Raw genomic sequence first — 23,475 nt, 5'->3', positions numbered from 1 at the left:
CCTGTCGGTCGGAGGAGACGAGGACGTCCATCACAGCTCCTATGGACGTCTGATACCTTCTCAAGGTTAGTAGCAGACGACGGGGGATTTTACTAGGTGAGTATTTCTAAAGGGGTTCCCAGGACTCAGCGCGGGGTCATCGCTGCATTTGCAGCACTTTCCCCGTTCCCTGCGCTGTGGCTCTTTCTGACGTGGCCTTTTTTTCTTTTTTTTTTTTCTGCCAGCCGCGCTACCTTTCCATGCCCCACCGCGTTCCTCCAGCGGTCGCTGTTCTTCCTTCAGGCCCCGGCCTCCCGGGGCCTGCTTGCGGCACACTCCTGCCTGCAGCTTTTCCCTCAGCGGTCGCTGGCTCCTAATTTAGGCCCCGGCCTTTCCCGGGGCCTACTTGCGGCGTACCACCTGCCCTCAGCGTTCCCCCCCTCAGCGTACTATGCGGCGGCCGCTCAGGCGTCGCTCACCTCCACAGCCAGCACCGTTGCTTCCGGCGGTCGCCGGCGCCTAATTTAGGCCCCAGCTTTTCCGGGGCCTACTCCGGCGACTTCACTGGCGGCAGCGCTCCCTCTCTTAAATGCGGCGGATGCCGCGCCGCTCTGCCGGGCAGCGTTTGCGCCACAGGGATCTTCTCTCCGGTCACCGGCTCCTGATTTAGGCCCCGGCTTTTCCGGGGCCTACTCCGGCGACTCTTAACCGGCGGCAGCGCTCTCTGCTTCATGCGGCGGCTTCCGCGCCGCTCTGCCGGGCAGTGTCTGAGCCGCGGGGGTTCTTCTCAGCGGGCACCGGCTTCTAATATAGGCCCCGGCTTTCCCGGGGCCTACTTCCGGTGCCGCGCTCCGCCCACTTCCTTTTTCATCGGGCGGGCTTTCTCCCGCCCGACAATCTGTGCCCTGCTTTTCCCCACCCACCGGCACCATCTCGACTGGCTCCGCCCCTTCTTCCACGCCGGCTGCCGGACACTCAGGGCACGATCCTTTCTGGGGGCACAGCACACCATCTGCACCGGAGATCCACAGCATCTTCCTACAGGCCTACAGCATCCTGGTATCTGTGCTTTTCGTCTGCCGTGAGTAGCTCTGCACTGCAGACTGACACCCCCCTCTGCCCCACTGTCCCCTAACCCTGTGGCATTTTCTTCAGGGACCTCTGCAAATGTCTAACTCTAAGGGGGTCCTCCTACTTCTTCCTCTTCTGCCTCCGCTCTGTCAGGCCTGCAGCAACCCGATTGTTCCCACCGCTCCCAAGATCCCCCGGCCGATCCGCCCGAGAGTGATACCCCCATCCCAGGCTGGGCTTCCTCTCTGTCCCAATCGGTGGCCGATCTAACTCTGGCGTCTCAAACTTTGGTGTCCGTGCTGGATCGGTTACCCCTGCAGACCTTGCAGTAGCCAGCGGGTCGCAGGAAGCTCCGTCCGAGCCCTCCATTGCTAGCCGCAAAAGGTCCAGACAGGAACGCCGGTCTGAGTCCTCTTCTCGCTCCATCTCGCCACTCGGTCCTCCTCTGCGGTCGGCGTCCTCCCGATCCTCCTCCCCTGAGTCAGGCGAGGCGTTCTCTGATGCGCCTTCGGAGCATGTTTCGGAGTTGGATTCCAACCAGATCGCTACCATGAGGGATGGTTCAGAATCTCATTGGAGCGATAAATCTAACCTGTGTGGCATCAAGGAGTCCTCTACGGAACCCGCAGACTAAGCGGTTTCGTTTAGATGGGCTAAACCACCTTCCAAGTTTTTCGCTCCTCACCCGGAATTCGAGGAGATTATGACCAGAGAAAGAGAGAACCCGACCAGACTCTTTCAGAGAGGAAAGCGACTTGGCGTTTTATATCTCTTTTCTCCGGAGCTCACCGCTAATTGGACGGCTTCTCCCTTGGGGGATCCTCCGGTTTCTAGACTATCCACCAACACGGTCCTCCCACTGTCCGGCGGAACATCTCTGAAGGATTCTAACGATAGTCTTAGAATCTTTCGAGAAGTCAGCCTTTGAAGCTGCCGCAGCCAGTCTTTGCCCGGCCTTTGCTTCCACTTGGGTTTCTAAATCCATATCCAAATGGGCCAAACAGCTCCGTCAGGGCATTCTGAACGGGGTTCCTTCCAGACAGCTGGCGGGACTTGCCAACCAGATTTCTCACGCGGGTGAATATCTGGTCTCAGCCTATCTGGACGCCGCGTCTTGTGCGGCTCAGGCGTCCAGCAATGCGGTTGCCATCCGCCGGACCGTTTGGCTTAAGGCCTGGCAGGCTGATTTGTCCTCTAAAAAGTCCCTTACCAGCCTGCCTTTTCAGGGGTCTCGTCCTTTTTGGTTCTAAGCTGGACCAATTCTAAGCTGGACCAATTCATTAAGGACGCTACTGGGGGCACAGGCTCCCTTCTTCCCCAGGCCAAGCCTTGTCGCCTCTCCTTTAGACGTCAATTTCGGCCTTTTCGTCGCTTCGCGGCATCAAACTCCTTCTCCCAGCAGCATCAAAGGCCACAGGCACACCAAGAGAAGAAGGCGGCATCCTTTAGGCCCACTCCTTCCTGGCGTCCTCGCTACTCCCAGGGTAGACCCTCCAGGACTGGAAGAACCACCTCGGCCTGACTTTCGGCTAGTCGACATCCCACCTCCCCGGCTGGGCGGCCGTCTCCTCTTCTTCAGGGACGTCTGGATCTCCTCAGTAGAGGACGCATGGATCTGAGAAGTTGTATCCTCGGATACAAGATAGAGTACGTTTCTCGACCCCGGGATCGATTCTTAGAATCCCGAACTTAGATCCCGCTTTAGTTCCAGGTTTCTTCGCAGCCATCACTTCTCTCCTCAAAGCCGGGGTAATTGTTCCCGTCCCAGAAAAAGAGCGGTTCACAGGTTTCTATTCCAACCTTTTTGTGGTACCGAAAAAAAAAAAAAAAAAAAGACGGCAGGGTGCGTCCCATTCTGGACCTCAAATTACTGAACAGGAGAGTTTGTCTGAAGCACTTCAGGATTGAATCCCTTCGTTCAGTAATTGCTTCCATGGAGGCTCAGGAATTTCTGTGTTCCATAGATATTCAGGACGCCTACCTCCACGTTCCGATATTTCCGGGACATCACCGAGACCTGCGGTTTGCAGTGCTTCAGGAACATTTTCAGTTTGTCGCCCTGCCGTTCGGTCTTGCAACCGCCCCAACAGTTTTCATGAAGATCATGGTGGCGCTGACGGCCATCTTGAGGGTCAGAGGCCTGGTTCTGTTTCCATACCTCGACGACATCCTCATCAAGGCTCTGTCCTTTTCTCAGGCTCAGGAAAGCCTGTCCATCGTCGACACCCTAGCCCGTTTCGGGTGGCCGGTCAACCGGAAGTAGCCCTGCCTTATTCCTCAACACATCATCTTTCTGGGTTGTGCTCTTCGACACTCATCAGAGGAAGGTCATTCTTCCCAAAGACAAGCGATCCATCCAGTCCCTGGCAGGTGTTGATGACGGACGCCAGCCTGCTCGGCTGGGGTGCGGTGTTTCGCCACCTGACTGTACGGGGCCGCTAGTCGGTGCAGGGGGCAACCTTGCTGATCATTGTCCTCGAGATCCGGGCCATTTTTCTGTCCCTTCGTCACTGGAAAAGGATTCTCAGGGGTATTCCAATTCGAATCCAGACGGACAATGCCACGGCGGTGGCATATGTCAACCATCAAGGGGGGCCTCGGAGCTCCTTGGCCAAGGTATCCCAGATCATCCTCTGGGCAGTGGCAACAGTTCTGGTGATATCCGCGGTGCATATCCCCGGCGTGGACAATTGGGCCGCCGATTTCCTCAGCCGCGAGGGCCTCGCGGCAGGGGAATGGTCCTTGCATCCGGAGGTCTTCCATCAGATTTGTCTTCGATGGGGGACTCCGGACGTGGATCTCACGGCGTCTCGAATGAACAGGAAGGTTCCGCAGTTCATCTCCAGGTCTCGCGATTCTCGCAGTGGGCGTCGACGCTCTGGCCATTCCTTGGTCACAGTTCGTGCTGCCCTACCTGTTCCCACCCCTTCCATTCCTTCCCAGACTGTTGAAGAAGAGCAAAGCGGAAGGGGTGCCGGTCATTCTGATCACCCTGAATTGGCCCAGGAGAGCTTGGTTCGCGGAGCTCGTCAACTTCTCGCGGACGCTCCCTGGCGCCTTCCAGACAGGCTAGATCTGCGGTCTCAGGGTCCGATCTGACACCCGAATTCTCGGTCGCTCCTTTTAACGGCGTGGTTTTTGAGACCGCAGTTCTAGGAGCGTCCGGCCTTTTGGACGGGTGATTCACACCATGATTCAGGCTCGGAAGCCTTCGCCTTCCAGGATCTTCTATTGTACCTGGAAGGCTTACTTCCGTTGGTGCGAGTCCAACCGTGTTTCATCTATGTCCTTTTTCCCTGCCTTCCATTTTTGCTTTTCTTCAGGCAGGACTGGATTCGGGCCTGGCCCTTAGTTCCCTGAAGGGCCAGGTCTCTGCGCTTTCCATCCTTTTGTTTTTCAGAAGACTTTAGCTTCCCGACCACAGGTTAAGACCTTTCCTCAAGGAGTGGCCCACGCTGTTCCTCCGTACAGGGCCCCTGTGGATTCATGGGATTTAAACCTGGTACTGGACGTTCTGAGGGTTTCCCCCTGTGAGCCCCTCAGGGAGATTCCCCTGTTAGTCCTATCTTGGAAGGTGGCCTTTCTTGTGGCCATCACTTCTATCCACTGCGTTTCCGAGTTGGCGGCTCTTTCTTGCCGTCCTCCGTTCTTAGTCATCTACCAGGACAAGGTGGTCCTCAGGCCTCCGCCTCTTCCACCTCAACGAGGACATCGTTCTACCTTCCTTTTGTCCAGCTCCGACTCATTCTTTGGAGCGATAGTTGAACAAGCTGGACCTCGTCAGGGCAGTGGGGATCTACCTGGATAGAACGTCCACTTTCCGAGAGACTGATTCTCTTTTCGTCTTTCCTGATGGCCCGCGCAGAGGCCGACCTGCTTCCAAGGCGACTATTGCTCGCTGGATCAGAACTGCAATTCCGGAGGCTTACCGGGTTAAGTACAGAGTGCCCCCTCCTGGGATTAAGGCTCACTCTACCCGGGCAGTCGGCGCCTCCTGGGCGGTGCACCACAGGGCTTCCGCCCTACAGCTTTGCAAGCGGCAACTTGGTCTTCCATCCACACGTTCGCCAAATTTGACAAGGTCCATACCTACGCTTTGGCGGACGCCAGCCTAGGCAGAGGATCTTGCAGGCGGCAGTGGTGAGTCCTCTGGCCTGATGGAAGTCTGTTTTTCCCGCCCTAGGGACTGCTTTGGGACGTCCCATGGTTCCTGTGTCCCCCAATGAGAGGCGATAAAGAAAACAGGATTTTTGGTTGCTTACCGTAAAATCTGTTTCTTGAAGCCTCCATTGGGGGACACAGCTCCCTCCCAATGTTTCTGTTGTTATCTGATCTATGACTGTTCTCACGTTTTCAGTTCTCAAGTTTGTGGTTATGGTTTTTCAACCTTTTTCCTTTCTCCTACTGCTTTCTCACTAACTGAAGAGTATAATGCCAGTCGGTAGGGTGTACACTGCAGAGGAGGAGCTAACTTTTTTATTTGCATAGTGTCAGCCTCCTAGTGGCAGCATCATACACCCATGGTTCCTGTGTCCCCCAATGGAGGCTTCAAGAAACAGATTTTACGGTAAGCAACCAAAAATCCTGTTTTATGGCTTGGCTAAAATCTGCAAAACTTTTTCTTCTTCATACCAACTGCTTATGTTCAATTAAACATTTCCAAACCATACATTTAACAAATGACCAAATTAAAATTAAAAAAAGGTCATATTTGATGATCTGTTGCTAATGTGGCTCATTTGTGTGTAATGTGACTATTAAATTTCTGCTGTGAACTTCTCCGTCTGAATGTAAAAACTACAGTATTTTTTAAGTTGGTCTTTCCAATGGCGATACAAGCAAAGCAAGATTTACGGTACATCGATTTTCTCTGAACTGTATTACGGTAATTGAATATGAAAAATTATCCGGCACAGTAAAGAAAATATTACTAAGCTTAGTATTTTATTTTGCAGAAATTGTCAAAGTCTCAGCCTAGTTCCTGCCTTTATCACACATTGTGTGCACTGTGGCGGTCTGAGGCAGTCCTCCTAGAAATATGACGTGCCACCATGGGGTAGACCCAACTTTGCACCCATGTGGCTCTCCATTTGTCACCAGTGTCTTTTTGAAACCGGAAAACGCCCACAATTCCTCATAAAACATAGAAACCAGCACTGCCTGCATCACCTCTACTTGGCGTTTTTTAGGCTTCATTCACATTTGTACGTCAGCAGACAAGACATGTGCATGCAAGTGTCTGCCATACATCAAACTACATCTGTCGGAATTTCGACTTCTACATCCTCTTAGTCCATAAGAAAACCAAGAAATTCTCATGTTTGTAAATCATGCAGTCATGTCAGCTTGCACACTCGCTTTATTCTGATGGTCATTTTTTTTTTTTGTAGTTTACTATTGTAGGTTGTGACCATCCCCTTTCTGACTGAGTAATCCTCCCGTTAGCCTAAGGTGGATTTGAATTAATGTCTGATGCTGCCTGCCCTTTAGGCTATGTGCACACGTCAGGATTTTTAGCGTTTTTTTTTTGGCGGAATTTCACCGTAAAAACGCTATAAATCCGCTAAAAAAACGCTAACATTATGCATCCTATCACTTAGAATGCATTCCGCATTTTTTGTGCAGATGTTAGCGTTTTTTTCCGCAAAAAAAACGCATACCGCAAAAAATCCGGACATGCTCTATCTTTTTGCGGATTTCCTATCAAAAAGGACATTCCGGAAAATAAAATAAAAAAGCGCAAAAAATCCGCGCAAATTCCGCGAGAAATCCGCGCGAAAAAAGCACGCAGATTTCTGGCAGAATTCTCAGGATTATGTCAGGAAAAAATCCTGACGTGTGCACATAGCCTAAATGTGTAGGCTTATAGCCCGAGAGAGGCATATGTGATAAATATTCGATTTAGGGTATGTGCACACGTCAGGATTTCTTGCAGAAATTTTCCTGCCAAAAAACGGACATTTCTGCCAGAAATCCGCATGCGATTTTACCGTGTTTTTGACGCGTTTTTGTGCGTTTTTTCCCAAATACATAGAATTGCGGGAAAAACGCAGAAAATCCACAAAAATAATGAACATGCTCATTTTTTTACCGCGATGCGTTTTTTTTTTTTTCGCGGAAAAAAACGCATCCATGTGCACAAAACATGCAGAATGCATTCTAAATGATAGAATGCATAATGTATGCGTTGTTAATGAGTTTTTATAGCGTTTTTAGCACGAAAAAAAGCGAAAAAACCTGAACGTGTGCACATAGCCTTAGGGTCTAGTGATGCGCGAACGTGCTCGGCTAAGGTCTCATCTGAGCATGCTCATGTGCCGAGTGTCTTCGGTGTGCTTGTAAAATATGTTTGAGTCCCCGAGCCTGCATGCCTCGCAATAGTTCAAAAGCCGCAATATATGCAGGGATCGCCTAACAAACAGGAAATCCATGCATGTGTTGCAGCTCTCGAACAGCTACAAGACATTGCAGGTGCGGGGACTCGAACATATTTTATGAGCACACCGAATACACTCGGTAAGCACATGAGCATGCTCAGATGAGACCTTATCTGAGCACGTTCGCTCATCACTCACTATTAGGGTCCCATCTAAGAAAGACCACCTTGTCATGGTTGATGGGCTCTCATGAATTGGCCAAGTACCTTCATTTTTATAAGCATATCTATATAGCAGTAATGCACGTCAGATCTCATATACTCCATGTCTGCACACACCTTAGCGCTTACAGGAGCTGCTGTAGTCTCTTGTTTTGTATATGTCTATACACGTTTGTTTTTTGTAAAAGACATCCATGTTTTATTACTGCTTTCTCAACTTGCGTTAAATGGTACAGGCAGGAAAACATACCTTTTAGCCATGTTGAAACATATTGATAAACTGTTCAACACATCTTCCATTGAGAATAAAGGATAAGAAAACCTATACAGTACATCATTCATACTTTCTTTGGGAACCCAAAAAACATTGTCAACTATGTTATTTTTTCACATCCCCCCCCCCCCCCGCCCAAAAAAAAAAGCAATGTGAACTCGACAAAACCCATTCAGAGCAATATACCATATTTTTCGGACTATAAGACGCACCGGACTATAAGACGCACCCAGGTTTTAGAGGTGGAAAATAGGAAAAAAAATATTTGAAGCAAAAAAATGTGGTAAAATATTTAGTAACATAAATAACATACTATTATATGTGGTGGGGTTATTATATATAATAGTATGTTATTATGTTTGAAGCTACGGGACCAGTGTGGTGTCTGTAAAGTACTGTATGAAGACGCTGGGGGGCGAGTATAAGAATGGGGGCACAGGGCTAATATTGAAAGCATCACTCCAGCAGTGCAAAATAATACTGGAGTGCTGCTTTAAAATCCCATGGGAGAACTATAACTCCCAGCATGTCCTGCAGATCCTATGGCATGCTGGGAGTTATAGTTCACCAAAGGAGTGACAGAGTGCTTTATTGTGTGTTGTAAAGACTAACCTTTTAATTGTGGCAGCCAGCCACACTGTGGTGAGGTAAAGAGCTGGAGCATCCCATGACTGCACACACAGCCCTCCCATTGTTGCCTCTCCAGAGCACACGTTATAAGAGGAAGCCAGCAGATTCTAGTGGGGAGTCTGAAGGACCTGTGATGACATCAGAAGAGGGAGGGCTCTGCTGTCATGTGATGCTCCAGTCCGCCCACTTCATGACATCACACAGGTCCTTATGCCTCAGCACTCAGCGTCCAGCCCAGGCAGGTATGCAGCGATCTTGTCCCCTCTGGCCCCTGCTGCCTCCTCCTCCACCAGACTCCCAGATCTCCCCAGCTGCTGCAGGAATCCAGCGCTGGGGAAACCATGTGTGCACTGCTTAAGTGGAGTATTAATTTGCTGCTCACTGCTCAGGCTGACAGGTGGGCGGGGAAGAGGCTAATGAATATTCACTGCACTTAATCATCAGGACCACCTGGTTTCCCCAGCACTGATTCCAAGCAGCAGGGACATTTTTCCGCCTCCTGAAAGTGGGATAACAGTACGATCCCTCTAGCCGCTGCTGCCCTCCACACGTTTCATCCCTACCATAAGACGCACCCACACTTTCCTCCCAAATTTGGAGGAAAAAAAGTGCGTCTTATGGTCGGAAAAATAAGGTATATTTATTTTTTTTAACTACGTTGTTCCCATTTTAGTCTATGGTACTCTGCCATGTACGTCTTGAGGGTTTTTTTTGCAGTCCAGGTGTGTACCTCCAGTGGATGAATTGCAGAAATGTGAACCCAGCCCAGAGCCGCATTCACAGCCCTACAAACTGGATGGTCCCTTCCTACTGATACTCGTTCTCGACCATAGCTTTTACACCAGGGAGTGTTTAGCCACTTGGAGATGGTAACGTCCATCACTGAGCTCGGTGTCCAGTGTGTGAGACAGTGTGTTTGCCACATTACCAATAGCTGGAGTTGTTAATGGCGGTATTTACAAGGTTAATCAGGACTCCTGAAATGACGCAACTCATATGATGTTCTTCAACAGGGGAAAGCGCCGATCCCGATACTATGCCGTACCTGGAAATTGCAAACCAAACTGGACGTTCCATCAATATGCCTAAAGCCGCAAAAAAGGTAGGGTCAACCTCCTAAAATAAAAGGGCACCGGACGGAGCAGGTGAATTTAAAGGGGTCGGCCAGTACTTCATAAGTCTCTTTCCTGAGAACTGCCGTAGATAAGCACTTCCCTAAATTCTTTGCTTTCCAAAATCCTTCTCTATCTGCCTGCTCTCCTCCTCACTTGATCTCTGGTTGAGAATCCCCTGACTTCCTGCAATGTCACCTCAAAATCTCCCTGAGTTCCTGGCTCTGGAAATTGACGGTTATTGTCATGGCCCAGATCTCGCCCCAGTCCTGTGCATGCAGCTGTAGACACAGCTCTCCCTGCAGCAAACTAAATACACTGGAACAATAATATAATTCCAACCTGGGGAATAATTGTGCTATAGTTCAAATAACTTTATTGCCTTCTAATATTAGAAACTGTAGCGTAATATTTCAGATTTATTGTCACTGCATTCTGTCCGTCCCCGAGATCTCGTTGTTCCTTGATTCCAGTCTCTGTACATGGTCTATGGCGGAATAATGAGGAGGGCTGGCCCGTCCGTAGTCTGAGCCCATTCACAAGCCGATCGCACAGAGCCGATGTGTGTATGACGCTACTATGTGTAAACCATCCCGTGCTCGCCACATTTATGCAGGATCTAATATTCTATCACTTCTGCACTGTTCATTTGTCATAGCACTTATGGAAATGTGATACAATGAAGCACCTGGCAGACTTTCCCAGCCTGGAAAGAGTGACCATATCATTACAATATATCAGTACTCGGAGTTGGCAAACTTTTACCTTTTTAAACTTTGAGTAATAGTTAGAATTTCCCTTCCAGGGTCCATTCTGTTTGTCCTTGTATTTTCTTTTATTTTTCACAATTTTGTTTTTTATTTTTTTTTGCCATTTATCACCAGAGTAAGAATGAATATTTCTGACCGCTCTGTTGCAAAACTTCTCCCCAGGCTCTGATGCTGGCTATGGGATATCATGAAAGGGGCCGAGCATTCCTGAAGAGAACAGAGTATGCCTCAGCATTGCCTTTCTTACTGGATGCAGACAAACATTTCTGGTAAAAGCTGATTCATTCTTATCTGTTTACAATGTTACACGCTTTCTGATATTTTTTTCTCTAAGATTTTAATTCCCTCCGAGATGAAGGAACTCTGAAATAGAGTGATAGACACAAGCTCATAAACTAATTATGATGGTGAAAGTCTAATAAAGTATTAGAGGAGCTCTTTTTTAGAATCCTGTCCTATGTGCTGCTGCACTCTTCCCTTAACCCCCTTCTCGCTATTGGGTGTCCTCATGATATGTAAGTTACCGCGTTAGTACATAAACTTACCTCTCAGGGATGGCAGGGGCACAGACTGCAGCTCACTAGATCTATCATTTTAACCACTTGTATGCTGCTGTCAATAGTGACAGCTGCATGTGAGAATTTTGACAGAGGGAGATCGCTCCCTCTGTCAGCCCATGTTATTAATGGTATAATGATGCTGAGCATATCACCCAGATCATCCTGTGTGCCACACCCCCTTTGTAATGGCCATAAAAATTAGCTTATTGGGCCCAATAAATCAAAGGGCCATAGCTCTGGAGCCAATTTAAAATTAGAAAAACATTGTAATACTCTGGTGTAGCGAGATGAAAAGAAGAGCAAAAGCTATTCACTTTAGACCTGGTGGAAGGTCCTATTTAAGGGTCTACTTCTGGATAGTAGCTCTTCAGGACTAAGGTGGGCTTTTTATCCAATAAAAAGTCTTACTATTCTAGACAGCTACCCTATTATCTAAATAGAAAACTAATATGAGATTCAACTTTGTTCTTTAGGACTAATACAAGAAACATTGAAATACCACTGCGGGTCACAGCTGTGTGGTCATGCTGACAGCATTACCCCGCACCGCTCTGACTGAAGGTCTTACCCGGCGGTAGCGTTACTGCGGGTCACAGTCACAGCTGTGGGGTCACCCTGACATCTGACTGCATTACCCCACAGCACTCTGACCGACGGTCTTACCAGCGGTAGTGTTACTGCAGGTCACAGCTGTGGGGTCACCCTGCATCTGACAGCATTACCCCACAGCACTCTGGCCGACGGTCTTACCTGCGGTAGTGTTACTGCAGGTCACAGCTGTGGGGTCACCCTGCATCTGACAGCATTACCCCACAGCACTCTGGCCGACGGTCTTACCTGCGGTAGTGTTACTGCAGGTCACAGCTGTGGGGTCACCCTGCATCTGACAGCATTACCCCACAGCACTCTGACCGACGGTCTTACCAGCGGTAGTGTTACTGCAGGTCACAGCTGTGGGGTCACCCTGCATCTGACAGCATTACCCCACAGCACTCTGACCGACGGTCTTACCAGCGGTAGTGTTACTGCAGGTCACAGCTGTGGGGTCACCCTGCATCTGACAGCATTACCCCACAGCACTCTGGCCGACGGTCTTACCTGCGGTAGTGTTACTGCAGGTCACAGCTGTGGGGTCACCCTGCATCTGACAGCATTACCCCACAGCACTCTGACCGACGGTCTTACCAGCGGTAGTGTTACTGCAGGTCACAGCTGTGGGGTCACCCTGCATCTGACAGCATTACCCCACAGCACTCTGACCGACGGTCTTACCAGCGGTAGTGTTACTGCAGGTCACAGCTGTGGGGTCACCCTGCATCTGACAGCATTACCCCACAGCACTCTGGCCGACGGTCTTACCTGCGGTAGTGTTACTGCAGGTCACAGCTGTGGGGTCACCCTGCATCTGACAGCATTAACACACAGCACTCTGACCGACGGTCTTACCAGCGGTAGTGTTACTGCAGGTCACAGCTGTGGGGTCACCCTGTCATCTGACTGCATTACCCCACAGCACTCTGACCGACGGTCTTACCAGCGGTAGTGTTACTGCAGGTCACAGCTGTGGGGTCACACTGACATCTGACTGCATTACCCCACAGCACTCTGACCGACGGTCTTACCAGCGGTAGTGTTACTGCAGGTCACAGCTGTGGGGTCACCCTGTCATCTGACTGCATTACCCCGCACCGCTCTGACCGATCGTCTTACCGATGATAGCGTTACCGCTGATAAGAACCACCGCGCCAGTGTCCACCCTGTCACACAGATGACATCGTGGGAAACACCATAGGAAGACGGTAAAAATACAAACAAAAACTCAGCAAATCCGCTAACATTTTTATACCTGCGTTTTTGCTGCGGTTTTGACTGACTCAGTTGAAGTCAATGGGTGAAAAACGCTGCAGAAATGGACAAAGAATTGACATGCTGCAGAAAAAAACGCACTGCGAATACTGATGGAAATTTACTGATAATGTGCACAACACTTCAGGGTTGTCATTTAATTAGCTGGCATAAGGATTCCATAGTGTTTTTAACCCATTTCCGCTCAGAAAAATGCTGCGGAAACGCACCGTGTGCACTAAGCCTTACTGTAATAAGCTGCTTTCTTGCTTCCTCTTGCTGAAATGCTATCTCCCTTATTTTGTGTCTTCCAGTGATTGCGGAACAGATCTACTAAGTTCAGTGGATAATTACGCTGTCCTGCAACTTGATATTGTGTGGTGCTACTTCCGCTTGGGGCAATTAGACTGCCTGGATGATGCCGATTCAAAGCTCAATATCTCCCAGAGGTGCTTCAACAAATGCTATGGAGAAAATCATGAAAGACTGGTCAACATTAAAGTATGTTGGAAACTCCCATTTGTATTGTGAAATCAGGTGACAGATCTGCTTCACAATTTCATTCCACACATTATTAAATGTGTCTACTACTCCTGATGAGGCTGGTGTACTTAGTTTGAACATTTATATCAGATGGGCTGTAAAATCCTTCTTCAAACAATGAGAGTTTTTTTTTTTAAATTCAGCTCATTTTTATTTCAAGATTGTACAAACCATTTTGTTCCAGCTTTTCAAGTAAATATACCAGCCTCATCATGTCTGAGAGATCTTTTTAATAATGCGTAATACAGCTTGTATTGTGACAAATCTTTTTTAAAGGGAATCTGTCAGTAGGTTTAATGCTCCTAAGCCATTTATATGGGAATGCAGGTCATAGGAAGCTGAAAAAAATACTTTGATATCTGATCCGTGGTCTTGTTCCTGAGAAATCCACGTTTTTCTTATATGCAAATGATCCGTTCAGGGCTATGAGCCGGCCATAGATCTCCCTGAGAATGTGCCTTCAGAGGTTATTATAAGTGAAGGGGAAGTTATCAGTGTGATATGTATAGGCTGACACTTTGCTCTCATAATCACACACAACTCTGGAGCGAGACTATTGCAAATGTGCTAGCTGTTCTTGTAATGAGATAAGGTTCAACTCTGCTGTGCTGTGTTAGTTGTAATCTGGCACAGCTCTGCAGCAGAGCTGACCGCACTATGATAGGACACGTGCTGTTGCACTTTTGAGCAAAGTTCACTTCTTCTGTACTGTGTTGTTTCTGATCTCACCTGTATGTGATTAGGAGAATAGACTGTCAGTATATACATGTCTCACACTGGTAACACCCAGGAAGCTCAGGAAGCAATTTTTTGGGGAGATCACTGTCTGGCCCATAGATCTTCTCATTTATCTATAGGAAAAATGTGGATTTCTCAAGAATAATGTATCATTTTATCCAACTTTTCTATGACCTGCATGCCCATGTCATCTGCTTAGGAAAGTTGATCCTACCGACAGATTCCCTTTAAAGTATATGTCTGCCTTTTGAATACCATTTTACAGATTATATATAGGTAATAAGGTGCATGACGTGCGTCACTGGACGGGGAGGAGGGTCGGTGACCTTCTTCCAGACATTTCTGGCATCTCCTGAATTCACTATAGTAGCCTAATCAGGGAAGCTCCTTTTTAGCCATAATCATATTTTAGAGATCAGATAATTGTCTCTTTCTCGTATCCTCCTCTTGTATATGCTGTTGAGTGCACTGGGACACTGTGTGTTAGGGTACGTTCACATTGTATTTAGTACATGCCCTGTAAAGGCATATGTCCGAACCCCACTGCAAAACCAGATTCGGTGGTATGTGCCAATGGAGCCATAGACTGTAATGGTGGCGGCAGAGTGAACGTGCGCTCTGCCGTGCATCATGTTCAATTGTATAAACCTACTGGAGCTGGACACTAAGATGTAGTAGGCGTACACGCTCGAAGATGATGGACGACAGTGCGCTCTGCCTGCTCCATTATAGTCTATCGCCCCATCAGCGCATGCATCCAAATCTTGTTTTGCAGTGGGGTTCGCGCATATTCCCCTACGGGGCCACCGAGCGTGTACTAAGCGCAATGTGATAGCACCCTTGGGTGTCCTGGAATTATTGTCTCTTGACAAAGCCATGTGACCCTTTAAATCAGCTAAGCTATACGTCCACAGTGTATTATAATGTCCACAATACTATTTCCCATTCTTATTTATCAGAAGTGACTTAATCTGCAGTAGGGGTGGTTTTCTGGGAAAGGATTCTTCTAAATGTTTATTTTGGAGCGTATAACAATATGCATTTTAAGAAAAGTTTGGCAAATCAAAAAAACAATTCAGGGGGCTGTTTCTAATGTGCTGTAGTATAGATGTGACATTAATGCAAGTCTCACTCACTTATTTTGGTGTTCCTACACTGCCGGGCCAGACTTTTATTAGTAAATGGTCTATTATTATATCTGAGGCCATGGGTCCACAGAAACATTGGTGGGACGAGGCTGATAGTGGATAACTATTAGCAAATAAAACCCCCAAATATAAAGGTGAAATGTTACACGTTCTTGATAACTTATTCATTCTGGCATTGACTTTTTGTCATGTTACTTGGTGCAGGGGAGTTACGGGAGAGAGAAGGTGCTGTTCCTGAGGCTTTACCTGCTGCAGGGGATAGTCAGTTACCACAACGGTAAGGCCAGAGAGGCGATGGAGAAGCTGTCTGAGGTGAGATACTGCGGATCATGTGTAGCATGCGATATCGTGCTTCACACATGACCAATTATATAACCGCTATTCTGGTGGGTGATGATCACTTGTGTTCATCTGTGTATTGTCTAATAAGTATAAACTTTCTTCTGTTATTGTATTATAAGTAGAGATGGTGAACCCGAACAGTAAAGTTCAGCGTCCGTACCGAACACCTACTGTTTGGGCACGGACCCCGACCTCGGATTTCATCAAGAAGTATTACTGTTTGATTATTATATAGCACAGTAATCGCTGCCTCTGATCGGAGGTAAAATCATTACCGCCAGTCATACAGCCACGGTTCCCACACTGTCAAATAATAATAATAATAATCTTCAAATGACAGTGAACCCGCATTTGTGACCGGAGATAGCTTCGGTCACTGGCTTCGGCTGATGGGACTACTGCTCTCATCTGCCTACACCTGCTGCAGCTAATAACTTATTACAGCGAGTGCAGGCAGCGGCTGAAAGGAGTATTCATCTGCCTGCGCTCTAAATAAATACTAAAAAAACGGTATGGGTTCCCCTGTATTTGTGATAACCAGCCAGGCAAAACTGACAGCTGCGGGCTGCAAACCTCAGCTGTCTGAGTTAGCTGGGCTGTTTATCAAGAATAGAGGGGTCCCCACTCTGTTTTTATTATTATTGTTATTATTATTATTATTTAAATAAATAATTTTAAAAAAACAGCGAGGGGTCCCCACCATTTTTGACAACCAGACAAGCTAAAGCAGACTACTGGGGGGCTGCTATTCCAGGCAGGTAAGGGGCCATGGATATTGCCGCCCAGAAAATGCACATTTATTAGATGCATCAATTTTGGCAATGTGCCCAGCTCTTCCCACTTGCCTTGTGGCGGTGGCAAGTGAGGCTCATATTTGTGGGGTTGATGTCACCTTTGTATTGTCCGGTGACTTCTGGCTCATGGCTTAGTAATGGAGAAGCGTCTAGAAGATGCCTATCCATTACTAATCCTAGAGTTATATTGTACATAAACACACAGCAAGTATAAGAAATATAAAGAAAACACACTTTTCCTGGCCACAATGGGTTACTGGAGATCCACTCCTATCCATGTGAATATGGGCGGATGTACAGTACCCAGCCACTGTACAGTGTACTGAGCTGTGCTCTTCTGCTCCTCAACTGATCTCAATCAGCAGCTGCTGCAACCCACCAATCTGATATTCTAAGATATAATACCACACTTGGAATTATTCTCCCGTTTTCCAGTGCATTATTTGGTAAAGTGAATGGTGTTATTCACCGCTGGTGTCAGTCCCGCTGAAAAATAGCCCTTGTATATCTATGCGGATGGAAATTGGCAATATCAGGAAGGGGTTAAAGGGAATATGTCAGCAGGTTTTCGCTACTTCATCTGAGAGCAGCCTGGTGTAGGCAAAGAGACCCTGATGCCAACGATGTATCACTCAGATTACTGGAAAGCAACAGCTCTGACACAATCAGAGTTTTTAGATTTGGCAATACAGCTGAGAACGCTGCCCCCGCCCGCACCAGGCTCTATCTACAAGGTCCATAGACAGTGAGCTGCTTATCACACGAGTGGATGTGGGAATACCAGACACAACACTGCTGTAGTCTGAGCAATGATAAGCTCCTGGTGCTAAAATAATCATTCCAAGTAAACAACTGCAGGAGCTTAATAAGAGAGCCATCACTGAAACCTGTGTTTTATCCCCTACTTAATGCAGTTTTCAGATTACACAGCAAAAACCTGCTCAAAGATTCCTTTTAAAAGGCTAATTTAGAACAGACCTCAAAACACAACTGGAGAAATTCCTTCTAAAATGACCTTTATTTCCCTGTGTACCTGTGTTGGGCTATTTTTTATTTTCATATGAACCAGAACTAGTTCTTTCACATCACATTAAAAGCCTCTGTTGGAGGTGTATAGTATGAGGATCCTCTGCAACCCATTGCATCAATTATACCTGCTTCACATTATCAGTCTAAATCAGAAGTATGTTATTGACATATTTTATTATTCTATTGGTCTTGGTGTTTGAATGATCTTCCATCTCATTGAAGTGGCTTCTGTGGTCATTAATGATACCTAACACATCATTTGTAAGAATCTAATGATTGCTATTGTTCCTTTTTTATATTTTGTTAATAAATGGAAAATGAACAATTTAAAAAAACTATATATTTTGGAATACAGCAATACCATTGTAAAAAAAATAAAAGGATAAAATACTGAGTAGCTTTGTATAGAATAGTGTACACAACGGGAAACGTATGCCACTCCAAGCTTGATGGAGGCTGACAGTACAGTGTTGTGGCCTCAGTGGGGTGAATGGAGCTATAGGTAACTTTGGGCAGGATCTTTTTTGGCATATATACAAAAACTAAGTTCATAATGTGATGTGAACAGAACCGCCACATTTAGTTTTACCTTGACTTTCCAAACTCCATTCACCTTCATGATGGAAAAACTGGTTGCAATTGATGCTCAATGCATGAGGCTTAGCGAGTTTGGTGATGTAGATCTGTGGTCCAGATATGGAATTTGAATGGGTATTCCCGTCTCCAAGATCCAATCCGAATATATAGTAATGATATTAGCAAATACCTCCAATTAGAAATGGAGTATAGTTTTTCTGATTCACTATGTCACTTACCCCATGTGAAGAGCTTTGCAGTAGCTTAGGTATCCATGGTTACAACCACTCATAGAGACCGTTAGTTGTTGGTGGTCGTAACCATTGATACCTAAACAGATGCAACGCACCGCACAAGGGGTAACTGACATAGTGAATCAGAAGAACTATACTACATTTCTAATTTAAGGTATTTGCTAATATTATTATTGCACCTACTACATATTGGGATAGGATCTTGGAGATGGGAATATCATTTTAACTACAAAATTGTGTAGGATGAGAGTTATACTGAACTGCACAAATTCTGATTTTATGCTTCCAGGCAAATAGACTGTATAATGAACTTTCCATAGACCCAACAAAAGTGGAGACTCTTGTACAGCTTGGATGCTCGGCACAGGAGGCTCGGCTGGCACTGAGAGCCTGTGATGGGAATGTGGAACATGCCGCAAATCATATCGCATATAAACAAGAGGTACAGTCAGGAGGCACAACATGGAGGGACACTGAAAAAGTGATGGCACTCAACGCGCGTTTCGCAGGAAATGCTTCATCTTGGGAAACGCGCGTTGGGTACTGTGGGACTCTGCCACTACCTTGCTACAGCATTTCCACCACATTGGAATCTTTTGGATATCTATTATGTTACCTGCTATTATGTCTTTAATAAGTGTCTGATATGTTATGCTGGAGGCCTACTTAGGCATAGTACCACTGATTACTTTACTCCTCTTACTATACTTAATAAATGATTGGTATGTTAAATAGGAGGCCTACTTAGGCACACTATTATAAGCTTTCTGTCATGGTTAACCATATTTAAATATATTTCCTCTTTTATTTATTACTTATTATTCAGCATGGTACCTATTATGGTTTAATCTCTCTGGCTGGTGTCCCCCGTTTTTTCATTACCTGTGGTGTTTCATTCTTTTATATGTCTTTTAGACTGTTTTGTCTACATGTATTCATAAAGACTTGCATAATAATGTTAAATGTCTTGCATTGCTCTTCTCTTTGGTATAACTCTAGCCTAACAAGCTAATGAGTCTATACAATGAACATGTACTGAATATCATTCTATGAGAATTTTTATCATACTGTAACGTCTTCTAGGAGAAAGCAAAGATACGAAAAGAAGAGCGGGACAAGAGGAAGAAGAGGCTGGACAAGATTAATACTCTCAGGGGGATGGGGTACTCTGAGGCAGCCGCAGCAGAAGCACTAAGTCGAGCTCAAGGAAATATTGACCGAGCAGTTCAGGTACATCATCCACTGGTTAAACGGGTTATCAGGTACTTTTTTTCTTTATTTTCTTATGGGGCTATGAACTTCATTGCTAACTTCCTGCCTTTTCATCCTGATCTCTGCCAACTTAGAGCCTTCACGGACCGCTCCTACCGGCGATTCTGCTGCTTCATTTGACCTCACGTCTACAAAGCAGCTCTTCTTCTTTCGATCTGCTCTGTCGGTAGGACGTCACTGCCGATGTCATGCTGATTGACTTCCAGCTCCCTACCTTTAGGCAGCAGGGAGCCTGCTGTCAATCAGCAAGATATCAGCAGTGACGCCCTATAGACAGAGCAGAAGAAAAGACACTGCTTTGTCGATATGACCTGTCTGGAAGCCACATAATCACCGGCAGGGGTGGTCTGTGACTGCTCTGAGGCGGCAGAGGTCGGTGCTAGGCAGAACAGGCAGGTAGTTTGCAATTTCCTGCCAATAAATGCTCAGCTCCATAGCAAAAAATACAACTGTCCAGGATTGCCTCCAAAATCGTAAGGTGATCTAATTTTTTTCTACGTGCAGAATTAATAATGTTTGACCATACAATCTTTTTCATCAACACTGATTTGCAGTTATCACCTTTCCAATGATGACCACTTAGGGCTCTCTGTATCTTCAGTTGCTAATGAATTCATCCGACAGTAGTTTTGATGCTGTTGGTCAATCATGTGCAGATGCACCTAATGACCCTGTAATAAAAGATCATTGTTCTCACTGCTGGGGTGTAACTCAGCCATTCTATGCTCAGCACTGTTGTGCTTTCAGGGATGCTCTCAGGAACCCCACAAACCACCAATGTAAATAAAAATGGCCAATGTTGAGCTCCATGTATCTCTATCAGGAAGCACACAGGAGAGGGGCCTGAAGCACTGAGGAGAAGCAATGAGCTGCTGGGAAATGTAGATTTCCCAGATAAGGACCGCCCATTTATCTGTGTGAAGCTGGATGCACAAAGGGACAGAATGACATGAAAAAAAGACACAAGGGTGCAAGCATGAAATCTTCTCTTGGGCTAGTAGTGTAAATTATTAATAGTCATTCAGATACAGTGCTTTAAAAATATATATATATATATATATATTGCCATTGTTGTAATAACCCTTTGAGAACATAAAGTACACCATACCTAACACTGATGTGTTACACTTTCCAAATCTACTAAAATACCCTGTGTTCATATGTGATTAAATCACCTCCAAGAAGCCAAGTACATTAAGTGGTTTCCAGAATGGATTTTGGCAGAACTAAGCGAGCCAGGAGTTTAGATAAGCCAGAAATGTGCATCACTTTAGTTTATTTGTGATTATTTGCTATAATGTTTTCATTACAGTGAAAACAAATATTTTAAAACACAGACTCATTATAAGATTACTAGGAAGGAAAAAAAAAACTTTTATTAAGTTTTTAACCTTTTCACTACATTTGACTTGTGCGTATGTCACATGACAGGTGCACATATACGGAGGGGTCTCAGGAGCGAAGCTCGCGTCATATACTGTATTACAGTAGCCTCTACCTGCGCCCCGTGACACAGTTTAACCACTTAAATGCCTTGATTAATAGTGACTGTGGCATCTAAGTGGTTAGACAGAAGGATGGGTCCCCTCTGCCTCCTAAGGGGCTTCCACCCACATGTCGCGATTGATGAATCGTGCTGCGGGCCCCTGTGTCTGCCATCTCTGTACTTCTGTGAAGCCCAGCCACAAGACTGCAGAACTGACTACTCGTTATATCCCCTGTATGATGCTTAACAGGCCAGACTGTAGCCATAAAATGTTAGACGAGATTTCGATGTAAAACTAGAATAGCCATCCACGAGTTATGTAGAATATAGTTTTCGGACGCCTCATGGGGGACACAGAGAACCATGATGGTCTGCACCACCTGGAGTCTGTCACCATTATTACATTGTAAATGTGGTAGGATAAGGTGGTATTGAGACCTGTTCCGTCCTTCCTCCCCAAGGAGATTTTGGCTCTTCACCTTAGTGAAGACATTGTCTTATCTTGCTTTTGCCCTGCACGTTCTCATCCGATCGAGAAGGCTCTGCATAGATTAGATGTTATTTATCAGCCATCACCCCATTTAGACGGTTTGATTCCTTGGTTGTCATACCAGATGGCCCTTGCAGGGGCCTGGCTGCCTCTAAGGCAACAATTGGTTGTTGGATTAGAACGGCCATCATTCAGGCCTATAAGGCGCTGGCCAGTGCGCCTCCTTTTAGAGGTAAGACAATAAACATGGAAGAGCGCAGCATGAGAAGCTCCGGGTGGTTTAATTGGGATGTTCCAATGAAAGGTGGGGAGATTAGCCTCTCACCTGGAAGGGTTGTGCACCCCTGCCCAACTCCGGTAGCGGACGTCTCCGTGCACTCCTGCTCTGTTCCTCCGGGACCGCTCCTGTGTTTCCCGGTCTGGCCATGTGGGCCCAAGATCCAGTCACATGATGCCACTTCACAGGATGTGACTTCACTTCGGGTCCTGTTGCCTGGGGGAAGCAAATCCACCTGAGGAAGGTAGCAGTCCGCTGCCGAAATGCGTAGTGGTTTAATAAGAGGTTTGTTTACCACTAATCTATTGCAGTGTGCTCTATAGCCATAGCGCTCCTTAAATTGACCACATACGGTACATATTTTTTCCAAAAATCCTTTTAGAGTTAAGGCGCGCTGTATGTGGGCGGTGGGAGCTTCCTGGGCGGTTCGCCAACAGACGTCGGTCCTGCAACCCTGTAAAGCAGCCGCTTCATCATCGGTGCATACCGTCTCCAAGTTTTACAGGGTTACACCTTTATTTCTTCGGATGCAATCTTGGCAGGAAGATTTTGCACGCGGTAGTTGCTCAGACTTCGGACTGAGCAATAGTGGAGAATTTAGTGCTAACAGTATATTATTTATTTTCCCACCCCAGGGATAGCTTTAGGACGTTCCATGGTTCTGTGTCCCCCAATGAAGCAATTTCGAAATTAAGATTTTTTAGAGCTCACCTTAAGATCTGTTTTTCGTAGTAGTCTTCATTGGGGGACACGGCACCCATCCTAGGTTGCCTGGTTGGGAGTGCATTTGTGTTGTTTTCGTTCAAAATGCATTATTGGGTTGTTTTGCTTCTACTGCTTTCTCACTAAACTGAGGGAGCCTCAGGCTGGCAGGCGAGGTACGGTCTGATGAAGAGGAGCCAATTTTCATTTACAACGTACCGTGATAATAGTGTCGGCCTCCAGGTGGCAGCAGACTTTGCTATGGATCTCTTAATGTTTTTAAAAGTTTATTATGAATTTGTCAGCCTGAGATGATCCATGCTACCATACAATAACTGCTTTCTGCCTCTGCTAATTTTTTTTTCTTTTTATTAAGTTGTTGTTGTTTTTTTTTTTTACCATATAATGTGCAGAACAATTACAAGTATGGTAGGAAAACCGCAATGTAATTCTTTTTATTGTTTTCAGGATTTTGTTTTTACAGCGTTCTGTGTGCTTTATTTTTTTTCATCAGTGGAGCTGTGCCAGGACTTGTTTTTTGCACTGCGAGTTACAGGTTTTATTGAAACCATTTTGGGATACATAAAACGTTTTGAAAGCTTTTCACTGCATTTTGGGAGGAGGTTTTGTTTTTTTTATTTTCTTGTTTTACGGCATTTACCAGGGTTTTATGAGTTTAGTAATTCTATATTTTCATAGATTGGACATTTTTAGATGTGGACAAAAATGTACTTTTTGTATTGAAGAAAAAAAGGGGGGGCTTGGTTCAATTGTTTATATATATATATATATATATATATATATATATATATATATATATATATATATATATATATATATATATAATTTTTTTTTTTTTTTTAAATATATATATATATAAACTTTCCCTTGGAAACTTGAACCTACGATTACTTGATTGGCTATACTATATACTGCAGCACTTCGGTATTGCAGTATATAGTGAAATGAACAATGGCTCAGCTTC

General features: G+C 46.0%; 1 protein-coding gene across 3 annotated transcripts in view; it reads left to right on the top strand.

Annotated features, from left to right (window-relative positions):
* NUB1 (negative regulator of ubiquitin like proteins 1) overlaps window positions 1-23,475 on the top strand; it is a 97,158-nt gene that overhangs the window by 49,783 nt on the left and 23,900 nt on the right. For all 3 annotated transcript variants that reach the window (XM_069729766.1, XM_069729767.1, XM_069729765.1), the window contains exons 7-12: window positions 9,566-9,654; window positions 10,597-10,703; window positions 13,154-13,340; window positions 15,473-15,580; window positions 18,553-18,705; window positions 19,347-19,493. In XM_069729766.1, coding sequence (XP_069585867.1) covers window positions 9,566-9,654; window positions 10,597-10,703; window positions 13,154-13,340; window positions 15,473-15,580; window positions 18,553-18,705; window positions 19,347-19,493 — 791 coding nt within the window. The remainder of the gene's footprint in view (window positions 1-9,565; window positions 9,655-10,596; window positions 10,704-13,153; window positions 13,341-15,472; window positions 15,581-18,552; window positions 18,706-19,346; window positions 19,494-23,475) is intronic.

Source organism: Ranitomeya imitator, chromosome 6 (genome assembly GCF_032444005.1).
Source record: "Ranitomeya imitator isolate aRanImi1 chromosome 6, aRanImi1.pri, whole genome shotgun sequence".
Classification (NCBI taxonomy): domain Eukaryota; kingdom Metazoa; phylum Chordata; class Amphibia; order Anura; family Dendrobatidae; genus Ranitomeya; species Ranitomeya imitator.
Note: the sequence above shows the minus strand (reverse complement) of the source record. Positions and strands in the feature narration are given on the sequence as shown.